Here is a 13,264-nt window from a genome sequence, read left to right as displayed (position 1 = left end):
ATTTTAAACTTTATTTTAAAGATTGTTTTTACTGTAAATGTGATGGTTTAATGGGGATTTTATTTATTCACAATTGCTGTTTTTTGAAAAGATTACCAGCTTTTTCTATGTTCCTTCATGATTTTACATACTTTCTAAAATTTTCTCAAAGCAGAAAAAGTACTGAATATGCACAATTAATTAGGTTACAATTAATACTACATCTTTGAAAACATTTAGAACTTAATCTGCTTTTACTTTATTTTGATGTATTATTTAATTTAATATTTTTTTTCGTCCTATTATTATCATTGCCCTTGTCTTTTCTATTTGTCTTTAAGACATGATTGTATTTTCAATTAATGTCTAACTTATACACCCGATCCTTTCCAGTTTATAAAACAGAATGGAAAAAAAACAACCACCTTAGTTCTTTAAGTTCCAGTAGGTTTAGGGTATGGGAAGCTCAAGTTTACAGGTCGTTAAGTTCCAATAGTGGAAAAGCAATTTTTGTGGACTAAAGGACAAAGTCAGGGGACCAACAAAGCCAGTATGATTCATCCTCTGCAGACAACGAATGACTCTACCAAATATCACAGCAATCCATCCAAAAGTTGTTGAGTTATTTCAGTCTAGACCACAGTGGTGGACAGACCAACAGACTGACATTGCCATCCATAGAGAGATGCCACTAGCATGACTAACAATATTGAGCAGATAGAGGGGGATGACATGCAACACAGTTCATCCATTACTCACTTTTACCATCCTTTAAATCACTTTACCAGCTCTATTACTGTAACAATTGCTTTGTCATCCTGAAATGAAAAGTTGGATCTACACTATGTTATGAGATTAAAAAAAACATGACAGGAAACATATTTACATTTAAACAGGTTTGGATACTAATTTCCAGTTGCACCAAACCCTAATCAACACCATAAACCATGTGGTGGACTGGAGGAGCTTTCCCTCCTATCGTCAAACATTCAATTAGATCAAGATACATTACCTGCCTGAGGGAATGGGAGGGAGATCGGCCCGTTTTGCCAGAGAAATGAACCATAAATAAAATGTAAACTTGCACTGCTTTCCAAACCCCTGCACCTAATCAACTGCTAGTCACTGTGAGATAAAACACCACCCCCAAGGACCACTTGCAATCATCATAAATAAAATGGATTCATAGCTGTTGTTCTCTTCTTGACTGCACTGACTGCAACCTTGTTAAACATGCAATTTTCTCCTGCCACTGTTTTGTTCGTGCTGCCAAAGACTGTTCTGTCTGCTTGAGACAGCGATACCTGCATGAAAAGGAAAGGTTTGACGTTTCCCCTGTCATCGGCTTCATCTCGAAAGGCCCAGAGCTGGTAGAATATGCATGAGTAGTCTTTTAGTTGTGCTCTGCATGTTAATCTAAAATTGAGACCCTGATTATAGAAATCCTGCTGTTTAAAGTGTATTCTGTAAAAACAAATCTTCTCCAATCAATTGTTAACAAGCCAATAAACCTCAAGTGACGTGAGGGGGGGAAACCAGTGCGAACCAGACTGTTTAGCTCTCATTTGCAGCATGCTGAAAGACATAAGAGCATATTGAAAAGCCTAAAGGAGAACACAATATAATATATACATCTTTATTTAAAGAGTGTCAGCTTTAAATCTGCATTAATTGATTATTTCAGGCAATTTTCTCAAGATGATTTTTTGGAAGAGAGGGATGTGACGAAGGTACAGACTCCCCAGACTCAGACTAGGGATGTCACAGTTCATGTTGGGCATCTTAACCTTTTCTGGTCATTGTGAGCATGTGGACATCTTACCACCTGTAAAGTTGTTATATGTTAGTAAACAGTTCACTATTTAGTGTCCAGCAGACATGCAGCATTAGCATCTATTTGGAGTCGTGTTTCTGGCCACCTGACAAATTTAAGTCCAATATTCACTCTCCTTTTAGCTCTGTTATCGTTTCCACCCACTTTTGAGGGACATATCTCTCTTTAGCTTGCTAGATGAAATATGTTCCCCACCTTGTTACTAACTTTTTGTTTGTCTACTGTTTGGTACTGGGCAGATAAGTTTATCAGAGCTTTTTCACTGAAAACAGCTGCCTGCTGCAGTCAATAATGAGGTTGATGACAGCGGATTTTATCAGCCAGAACCTCAAAATTCTGAACTAAACCACACTAAAAATGCTTTGAAGAGCTGAAGGGAACTGCAGAGTTGCGTGATAATTACATAAGGTGACATGATTCATTGTCAATATAAAAAAATAAACTGTATGTGCAGCTTCAAAGCAACTAAACCACCACTGCAAACTACAAAAGTGCAGCAGATGGTTTATATGGTATATGCTGACTGCCAATCATCATGTCAACCCATTGTTTACTTCATATGCATGTCATATACTTGTTGCTCTGTTGCTTAGTTTTGCCTGCAGCTTCTTGTTGACGCAGTTTATCTGTGTTTAGCATATGCTGTCACACATTTCACGACTGTCAAAGAGGGCCTTGACATATTGTGTAGAGCAGCATCTACTTGTTAGTTGAGGCTAACAATGTCATATAATTGTACATTTTTCTCTGACAGTTTCCTGCAGTTTCGTCACACATGATTCGACCTCTTTAGAGCTCTGTCGCTTGCCTCAAGTTGTTCTGAAAACTCACAAATCAAAGCGATGAGTGACAAACCTATTTTATGGCTTAGAAATGCTGATGACTGACATTCAACCTTTGTGGCAGCATTTGTGATTGACTTCAGCGAAGACATCATTTTTCATTTGGTGTTTATATTATTTTGTCTACCCCCTGTAGTTTTCCATCAACACCAAAGAGCACCTGTGGTGGATTTTCAACTCTTCCAATTACTGCGGGTCACAGCTAAGCTCTCCATTAATCCACACAGACCAAAGGTGGAATAATGGTTCAATAATGTCTTTATAGCAGACAATGGGGTTGACGGCATATTTGCACAATCACATGAGGGATGTAATGAGACTTCTGCTGCTTATCAGTACTCCCATTTATTTACATACACTCCATGGCTCTGTGTGGACACTCAAATATTACACCCATATGTGACTGTTAAACTTGTCATTTTGAAATCATGGACATGAAAACAGTATGCTGTGAGAACAGCCAGCACTCTTCTGGGAAAGCTTTCCACAAGATTTTGGGCCCTGGCTGCATGAATTTCTTCCCATTCAGCCACAAGAACATTATAGCGAGGTCAGTCACTGATGTTGGGTGATCAGGACTGGTTCCAATTCATCACCAATGGTGTTGGATGGCATTGAGGTCATATTAAACTGAGTAAATCATCTCTTTATGGATCTCGGATGCTTTGTGCATGGGTTATGTACTTAAGATACTCTTAAATTGCTGCTTGGGAGAAAGACTTAGACACAAAGTGATGATGATTATAGGAACCTCCGTCTGAAGATAATACAGAAATGCTCTTAAATATAGAAATTATTGTGTTTATAGATTTTGCTTATGAACATTTTAAATATGTCCTCTCTATAAAATGTTATAAATACTACACTACATGTGAACACTTTATAAAAATGTTCCTAAACATTGTTGGGGGCTCAAATAGTAGTATGTTAGGATATTTTAATGATGCCTTGTGCGAGTGCATCTCTTTCTCAAGTCTCCAGGAGCTGTAGGCCTCTGCTGCGATGGTTTTGGTTGGAGGATGGTGGTGTTGGGGGATGCGAAGAGGGCCGACGTTGTCCCTGAGGGGGAGAAAGGGGGCGGAGGTTTTTTGCACAATCTGCTCACCACCTGCTCAGTGGAACGGGAGGGGCCTTTACTCTTTCTACACCTCATTGTGTCTTTATCACACAACACACAAACACAGATCACTGAGGTGTGTCTGCTCACAGCGCACAGTTGATGCAACATCCCCCCAATCCAGCCTCTTTCTGAAGGCTGAATGAGCTGTAGCATGACTGGAGTGATGACTGCACACTCCAGCCACGCTCAACAAACCAAACACCTGCTTCCTGTCTGGCTGCACATGCTCAGTAGGCCCCCAGGGGAGTGCTGTGTGTCTGTCCTGCTGCTGCTGCTGTGTGGACTGGGTCATTCCTCATTAGGTCCCATCTGGCATCAGCGAGGACTTGAGTCTAACATGCATTCAATTGATTTTTCTTTGAAGCTGGATGACACTGAACCTGACTCGGACCCAATCGTAACCACAATCTGTGTTTTCCCTGCATCCCTTCAAGCTTCTGGAAGATTCCACCTACAGCTGATTTCACTGCAAAACCTGCTGGAGCTGATCCTAAAAATGGACCTGTGAGAAAACCTGAGTCAAAATAACCTTCACCCCCTCATCTACCAAAAAGTGCAAACACTGCTCTTCTGCTCAGAACAGATTTCTTCAGAGGAATCTCTCCTCTCTGTAAGCATCTAAATAGCTATCAAAAGTGACATGCAGTCAGTCTAAATACAATACTCTTCTGTGATAATGAACTGATTATCTTTGGATTTTTGACTGCAAGTTGGACAAAACAAGACAATTTGAAAAGTAACCATGGGCTCTGGGAACACGTGATGGACGTTTTTAGCTGATATTTTAAAGATTGCACGAAAATTTAATCGATTAATAGTCGTTAATTGCAGCCCTATATCTGAGTGTAGTGAGATAACATCAGCCATGCTCTGAAGTGCCCTATAGACACAGAGTCATGTTATCTGTATCTAAAGTATTTTTAGGCTGCTTGGATATCAAGCAGCAAATTTAAAGACAATGCCATTGATTTTTTCTTTGTATATCATATGTTTCTTGACTGATTTCCTTCCTTCCAGGAGGCCAGTGATTTCTATTCATTTCAGCTTAATATGAAAATGAGCTTGCAGAAGGTTGAAATGCACTTAAGATAGGGAATAGATTACAATGAACAATTATTTTCCTTTATTGATTAATTTACGATTGTGGGGTAATGGCCTAATGGTGATCAAGAAAGCTCCAACATTTCAGATCTGAGTTACTAACAGCAACCATTATAATGCAGAAAATATCCAAATTGATATAATTCTTTTCTCAGCATCCGTGTTTGCTTATTGTCTAATCAATGTAAAGCCTTTTATAGCAGAGTCTCTATTTACAAGTCTTTCTGAATTGATTTTACTGTCATGAAATTTCAGTCAGCCAAAGTAGAATATGTACAGCATTTTACCGTCTAGACTTTGACTTATGGCACACAGTGGCTGTTTGTAAGTTAGGAATTAAATCTAAAAAACTTTAGAAAATGGTCAATAATAATGTGAAGTATTGTATATGCCATTTGTAGTTAACTGGTAAAGACATGCAAAACCAAAAAAATAAAATAAAAAAATGACATCTGGATTGCAACCGACTAGAAGACAAAGCCTCACATACCTCAGCATCTCCAACAGGATGCGTAGGTACATCAGGCACAGTCAGTATAAAATATGCGATATGCGTAAGTGAGAGCAGAAGGTAAGGTTAAGGTTGTGAATATCAGATGCTGCTTCCTGGTGTTATAGTAAGCTTATGTCAGTATCCTCTATGCTGGTAGATATTCATCAACAAAGAGCACGCTGACATACTGTAGGCTGTGTACAGTACATCAGTGACAATGCCGCATGCGTCGGCATCACTGTGATGGACCCCTGTGGAATAGCAGGAAACTTCACAGCAAGAATCTCAAATTGCAGAGAGCTTTTTCTTCACCAAAGACATAAAAAGCAGCAAAAACAAAGCAGAGCCTGTAGTATAGTACATCACGGCTATGGCTAGATGGTAGGTGGAATTCAAATGCAACATAAATATTTCACAGCTTATCACAGCATCAGTGGACGCTGTTTTGTTCTGATATTCTGTTTATGTTCAATTTTCTGTCAAGAGGGTTTCACCAAAGTGTTTTCTGACATTTGTATTCATATCCAGCAGCCAGCAACATGCGGCTGGGGAGATGAGTCACATAAATATACATCTCACATATGATGCAACTTTGGTTGTATTGCATACACACACACACACACCACTGCACCCCACAGCTCATTGCCAGCACCACTGGCATCATCATCATCACTAGCAGGGAGGGGCAGGAGAGAAAGTATAAAGAGGTCTGCTCGGTGTTTGCAATCCATTAAGAGCGTGGGCTGGTCCTTTCAGATCCTCAGTCTGGGCTCAAGTGTAGAGTTCACTCTCATTCATTAGTGTATAAAAGGCAAGAGGATATATTCACCTACAGTACTCGTTTTGGACAGTAAGCCAATGTGAGATGACAGAAATGTATCTGTAGACATCCATTTAATATCAAATACAATAATAATATTATCTCTGGGTTTATTAGGACATTAATGGCAATGATGCTGGACTTTTGATTCTAATATTGTATCTTATATGGTTGTTACATCAATGCGATGAGGTATCGTGATTGGTCAGGTTTTTATTTGACTGGATTAGACAAAAAACTGGCATTTCTGTCTCGTGACAGTTTCTCAATTAATTTTTCAAAATATTTACTACTGTAGACCAGGAAATATATTGATACTGCAATTAAAAAAATAAATATACAATGATATAAGATTTAATCCATATTGCCAACCCCTATGTAGTACATATGCATAAAATGTCATCAGCTGTCACTGATGATTATGTTAGTGTTTAATAATAATAACTTTGTTCTTGTTCCTGTTCATGATCTTTAGCTCAATAAAATAAACCTCTTCCTTGACAAAAAAGTGATTAAGATACATTTCAGTTAATTAAGTGAACTTTCACACTGATGTTTTGATGTTTGATCCCTAATGCTCTGATGCTTTATCCCTAATAATGTGTTTGTTCTGCCTCTTTCAGGCAGAGCAGATTATGTGATTTTGATGCTTTGCACCACGAGAAAAAAAAAAAAAAAAATCAAAACAGATCATTAAACCACAAAGAATCTTTGTGCACCTACTCCTCTGTCTTCACTGTTTGATCATTGTGTGCAGCTAAAGCTGTACACCTGCTCCAGCTGCTGGAACATCTAAAAAGAAACAAGCAAACAACATGGAGCAGAACCAAAGATGGAGGCTCATGTTTGCTTAAGATTTTCTCCGTGTAACTCACTATTGACTGCCTGTTTTGCAGCTGCTCATTGCAGTTCACCATATCCATCACTACTGCTAGCTCTTTTCCAATCTCACTTCTGAGTCTCTTGAAATATTAATGCCTGTGTGATACCTGAAGATGACCAGCATCGATCTGCTCCCGTTTCTTGGGAGACTTACGTTGCACTCGTCCACTCCCAAATTAATTTTAAAGTGAAATTCCACAGAAAAATCTGTAGATTATAAAACAAAAGACGATAGTAAAGTCCTGCACAATGACAGCGCTACGTTCACCGAGAAAGCAATGTTTCAGTTGTGAGGTATTAAACCTTCCTTTACACTTGAGCCACAGGATGCCAAAACTAATCAAAGGCGCATTCGACAAAATATGATTTTAGGATTATCAAACACTGAAGGCTGTGGTAAAAAGTTGTAGTTTGTGCCTTACAGTAGTGAGTCTGTAGTCATCTTAAATCAATTGAATAGATTCCAATGTTTTTTTGGAATATTTAAAAGCTACTTTCTTTTTATAGCAACCTACAGGTGTTGATGTTCTCCAAAGACTAAATGCAATTCATTTAAATATGTTTTGGATGTCTTCAAAAGCATTAAATCTCTATTTGCGAAGAGACAATGCACAGGAGCCTGAAAACATGATTAATCTGATTAATAAACAACAGTAGCCATCATCATTGTCATTTATCTTCATATGTGTGTTCACATATTGGTCATATAAGAAACCTGCTCTTTAAAGTCCATTTGAGAATCTAAATATCACTTTCCACTACAAATAATAAAACTTTCCTCTACATAAAACTCCCTTTTATACGAACTCAGTCTCACAGTATAGTATGACATAGCTTATTCTTCAGTGCACTGAAATGCAAATGCAATGAGCGACCCAGTAAAATGTCAGAAAGCCATTATAAATCTGGCATTTTAAAGGCCACTTCCCTTCATCATAGTCAGGTGCAAATGGCAGGACTGGTAGGTTATAATGTATTTCCATTGGTCAAAGCTCGCTTTGTAGAATTCAGTGCTAACTGAATATGCAACAGGTCAAACTACTTTACACACTTGACCAATAAAAGCTTTGTGTCTGTGTGAATCTAACAGACTAAACAACAGCGGGATAAATAAGAAAGGAAACACATCATGGTTAAAGCCTCATAGATTCCTTAGCTGACAGAGGGGAACCCCACATTTACGGTTAAGGGTGATCATAACAAACAACGAACTGCATGAAGAATCACAGGTGTTGTAGTGAGAACAGGAGATGTGTCTGTTTTGGGTGTATTAGTCTGACACGTTGCCAGAAACATCCTCATCCTCACCGACCAATAACATCACTGTAGCATGATGCAACGAGCTTTTAAACGACAACATTACACCACATTTTAAAATCATTTTAAAATTGAAAAAAACAAAACAAAAAAACAAAACAAATCAAAACATGTGATTCTCTCTCCAGCCAGACAATATTTAGCGACTCTGTTTCCCCTCGCTTACTGCAGCACTCACAACAGTCTGCACACCCACCTTCATCCAGCTCTGCAAGTTGATGAAAACGATTGCGCCATAAATAGCGCAATAAACCCCCCACCCAGGTCCACGTTTAGACCACAAAACACATGATACATGAGTTCAAAATTCACTGTCGCTTACCTTGGAGAGCTTCCTGATTGCTGGCGTCTAGCGATGGGGAAGCTGCTGTGTTTCTTTTTTTTTTTTTGTCTCCAACACCAAGAAACAAGAGAATCTCCCACCTACTCAGGGACCGTCTGACAATGAAGCACCTGCCATGAAGGCTCGCTTAAGGGAGCGTCGACTAATTTCAACTCCAGGTTTTGGATTTTGTCTGTTATTTCAGGATATGCGAATTAATTAGCCGAAACAGGTATAATAATATAATCAGCTGTCCAGATTTAAGTCACTTATTTAGCTATATTTTTTAAGCTAGATTGGTTCAGGTGATGAGAGAAGATAAGCACAGTGTGAAATCTAAATCACTAATATGACAGCACGCAGACTGAGTGGTAAAATGATCGAGGATGTATTGCCACCTACTGGAAAATTGTCTTTCTTGCACTGTCTCAAACTCTTTAGTTCAAACAAACAGTCACATTTCAATAATGAGGGCTATTGGAAACTCCCCACATGCGGTGAGTGGTCCACATAAAGGTAAATGAACATTTAAAGTGGCAACAATCAATATCCTAAACCAAATACTGCCACAAAAAGAAAATTTAATTTCAAGAAACGTCGATTCATGCAATTTCTTCAATTATATATTTTCACATCAATTATCCTACATCGGTTTTGTGTTAGTATAGCATTCGTCTACATGGTCTTCCTGAAAAGGTGGAATATAGGTTAAAAAAAAAAACAACGAAAAAATAGATCCATCCACACCAACAGGCGGCGGTACACAAAGGAGCAGAAACCCTAATAATGAAAAAAAAGACACCGATGTGGCTCCACAGCACAGCTTCTCTGTGCGTTTGAATGAATCTGCTGAGCTCTGAGGCTCCGTGGTGCTGAACGGACAGCTCCTCCGCTCTCTGACGCCTGCAGGTAGGAAGCAGCTCGGACACGATGAGGGTCATTTTAGGAGGTAACTGTTTTCATCGCGTCGTCATGGGAATAATCAGTCGTTGGCACCAGTATAGGCTATAACCTGTTTTCTTGAGGGAAAATTGGGAAAACACGCAGGGAGAGGGAAACTGCGGTAGTCCTTGATTGTCCTACAGTATGCTTTCCTTCAACTAGGGCATGCGCTGGCCTATAGGAGGGCTCCCCAGTGTTTCCATGTCGAATCACTTAAATATAAAGACCCAGTTTCAGTCTGTGGGAGCTCCACCTCTGACACTCTATGATTTAACTGGGCATAGCACTGTAGGTTAGGAGATCACAGAGGAGACAGTGAGATATTCTTAGTATTCTCAACGGCCCCTAAGAGTCCCGGGACCCCAGTTAGGTGAGAAATTAGATATTCTCAGCAGCAGACTTTACATTATCTTTAAAAGAACAACTAGATCACACACACACACACACACACACACACACACACACACACACACACACTATATACTGTATGATGTATCATTCCTAATTGTATAAATCCTATCCTACCTCTTATCTGCTTATTTTCAGTAACTAATCACTCACCTGAGGCTCTAGTAGTTGTGAAATAACTTATAATAACATGATTATGTAAGTAAAAGCAACATTATCTCCATATAAAATACTCCACTGCAGCTCTGCATTCATACATACATATATTCATTCTACTCAACTAGAAGAACAGAAGCATTATCAGAAAAATGTATTTCAAGTTTTAAAAGGAAAATGACTTATGTTGTTGCAGAAAGCCTCTTACAGAGTCTTATCTTATTATTCTTTTATTGTTTTGTTAATGTTGAGTTGAAGCTAATTTATACATTATATACGGTTAGGTAGTTTATAAAGTGTATTATATTTGAGAAACTGCTCATTTGTTTTGTATGTACCTCAAAATTGTACTTCGGTGCAGGCATTGAGTGAATGTACTTATTTACATGATGCTGAGGTTGACTTCCAGCTTCCGATGTTAAGGGGGGAATTAAAGTTCCCTTCCTCTCCAAAATGTGTTTTGCTCATTGCTGCTTCACTCGGATGTTTGGCCTGCAGTGTTAAGAGTTTGACTCTATGAGGCTGTTTTCACATTCATTTACTGAAGGGGGAAAGTTTATTTGTGCTCACCTTAAATCTGTGATGCCATGACTGGTTTGGAGGGCAGTCATGGTCCAATATGCAACTTGAAGCCTACAGTGCACAAACACTGAGAATGGACTTTTCAGTGAAGTAGGAGACATGTTGTGTCCAGATGTTAAACGAAAAGTTCTTGCATATTCATAGATTCTGGATTTTTTAAATAATGGTTAGCAGGGAAGCAGCAGTAATGTCATTTTAAGAATTTGAAACTAATTTGAAACTTTTGTGGAAAAAACATTACTCAAAGCAAAGTATTTTTATGTCTCAAAACACCTCTGGAGGGGATCTGTAAGGGATTAAGGGGCTTTGCAACACTAACTGTGAAAGAGAATCAGTGAAATTGTCCCTTTTTTATTTTCATACATAAAATAAAGTTTTCACAAATCTGAAAGTGGGTTTTTAACAATGTTAAGACATTTACTACGATGTCTAACACCTTTTCACGGTTTTAAATGTTGCAAAAACACTTATTCTGCTGCTACATCATCATCATTTACATTTCCCTTTACTTTCCCCTTAACCTAACAATCAGAATATGTGAGCTGAAGTCAACTTCAGCATCATCCTGCTGACTGTGTCCTTACTCTCACACAGACATGTTCACCAGGATGCTGAAACTGAGACTCCTCAACGCTGTAGCACCTGCATACTTCTTCATGGCTACAGCCGTCACCTTCATTTTGCACTTCTGCTTTTTCATCCCAACAATCTTCCCAAGCCCGGATACATCGCTGGTGGGATCCACAACTCTTCACACAGTTGTTTTCCTTTTCTTAATGTTCAATGCATTGGGGAATTACACAATGACTATCAAATATCCTGCTGAAAGTGCCAACGAGACTGTTGTTCCAGTGTGTTCGCCGCACTGCTCGGACAAAGTGGACGCACACTACCTCCTGAACGGTCGCCACTTCTGCAAACTGTGTAAGAAAGTTATTCTCAAGAGGGATCACCACTGCTTCTTCACTGGAAACTGCATTGGCAACAAAAACATGCGCTACTTCATCATGTTCTGCATCTACACATCATGCACTTGTATGTACTCCTTGGTTCTTGGTGTGGCCTTTCTTACAGTGGAGTACTCCATCTCCTTTGAGAACCCACTGACCTTCCTGACTCTTCTCCCCCTCTCCACCGGTTACTTCTTCATGGGTGAGTTGTTTTACAATTCCAAGTCTAGATGATCATTTAAGATAAATGACTTGCTGAGGAATTCATTTCTTCATTCTCATTATCTCCCAATCAGGAACGATCTCAGGCTTGCAGCTCTTCCTGGTGCTGATGCTGTATGTGTGGCTGGGCATCGGCCTGGTGTGTGCAGGCTTCTGTTGCCAGCAGGTGCTGCTGGTGGCCCGGGGTCAGACCTGGTGTCAGATGCAGAGGGGGCAGCTTGTGGAGAACCGCAGCCCTTGGAGAACCAACCTAAAGGATGTTTTTGGTACCCGCTGGTTCCTTGGCCTTATCCTGCCTGTGCAGACAGTGGAGATGTGCTCTGAAGACTCAGATGCACATAAACAAGACTGAGTGCTAACCACATATCATATCAATAATAGCTCCCAATAGGTCACACAAGCGTAACAAGTGATAGAAAAGGCTTTCTAGGGATCTGTATGGTGATTGAATTTGAATATAAATGGATGCTTTATGACCTCTAACGTAGTCTGTGAAATAGTTAGCTCTTAGCATACATTCCTTTAAGGACAGGAGCCATATAAGCAATGTGAAACTTTTAAATAAGTGCATAGTGTAAGTGTATCCTTTAAATAAGACAAGATAAGATGGCTTTGCATAAGTGCATGCATTCTCAGCTTTGCATTTTTGTATTATGCTACTGATTTGAACGCCTGTGCCATGCAGTGCTCTGAGATTAGCAGTCAAAGCGCGCTGTTCTTCCATACTTCCTCATAGGACGCTGCAGTGTGACATTCAGGAACTTTATGGTAGTTTTTACGACAACAATCCACTTTGATGTTAAGGGCTAGCAGACAAGAAAACCACAGTATGTACTGCTCCTCAGCATAAACTGCCAGGCTTCACATTGTTTTGACAATAAACTGTTACATGTTGAGCCTGATGTTCCTGAGGACTGAGGATATAAAACTTTATATGATGTGGTTGGGGGGAAATATGAGGATGATGTGCCACATAATTATCCAGGGTATTAATCACAATGTGCCATAAAATCATGTCTTACATGCTTACAGATGACCCCAAAGATGAGGTTTTCACTACACTGCTAATGATAGGGCCCTTTGGTAATAATAGTAAGGACTTTTCACTGTTATGCTGCAGCTACAGCTACTGTATGACATATTCTACATTATGCCAAACATGTTTTGGATTTCAATAAATATGTCTTTACTTTTTAGAGCTATTTTTGTCTATTCCTGTTATACCAATAAAAGTATTCAAATCACACTCAGTAGTTACTTTTTCGTCTTCAACAGTTACATATTCAGAACAAGC

At 39.2% G+C, this 13,264-nt stretch overlaps 2 protein-coding genes across 2 annotated transcripts in view; one reads left to right on the top strand and one right to left on the bottom strand.

Annotated features, from left to right (window-relative positions):
• The window catches only part of tmem63c (transmembrane protein 63C), a 30,350-nt gene extending 21,548 nt beyond the window's left edge, over window positions 1–8,802 (bottom strand). The window contains exon 1 of the mRNA XM_067613844.1: window positions 8,711–8,802. The gene's annotated coding sequence lies outside the window, so the exon portion shown is untranslated. The remainder of the gene's footprint in view (window positions 1–8,710) is intronic.
• Window positions 8,803–9,226: 424 nt separating this feature from the next.
• zdhhc22 (zinc finger DHHC-type palmitoyltransferase 22) lies at window positions 9,227–13,187 on the top strand. The gene is made up of 3 exons (XM_067613854.1): window positions 9,227–9,619; window positions 11,393–11,950; window positions 12,045–13,187. Exons 2-3 carry the CDS (start codon window positions 11,395–11,397, stop codon window positions 12,320–12,322), a joined length of 834 nt encoding a protein of 277 aa, XP_067469955.1. The 5' UTR covers window positions 9,227–9,619; window positions 11,393–11,394; the 3' UTR covers window positions 12,323–13,187.
• Window positions 13,188–13,264: the final 77 nt, after the last annotated feature.

Source organism: Thunnus thynnus, chromosome 16 (genome assembly GCF_963924715.1).
Source record: "Thunnus thynnus chromosome 16, fThuThy2.1, whole genome shotgun sequence".
NCBI classification, from domain to species: Eukaryota; Metazoa; Chordata; class Actinopteri; order Scombriformes; family Scombridae; genus Thunnus; species Thunnus thynnus.
Note: the sequence above shows the minus strand (reverse complement) of the source record. Positions and strands in the feature narration are given on the sequence as shown.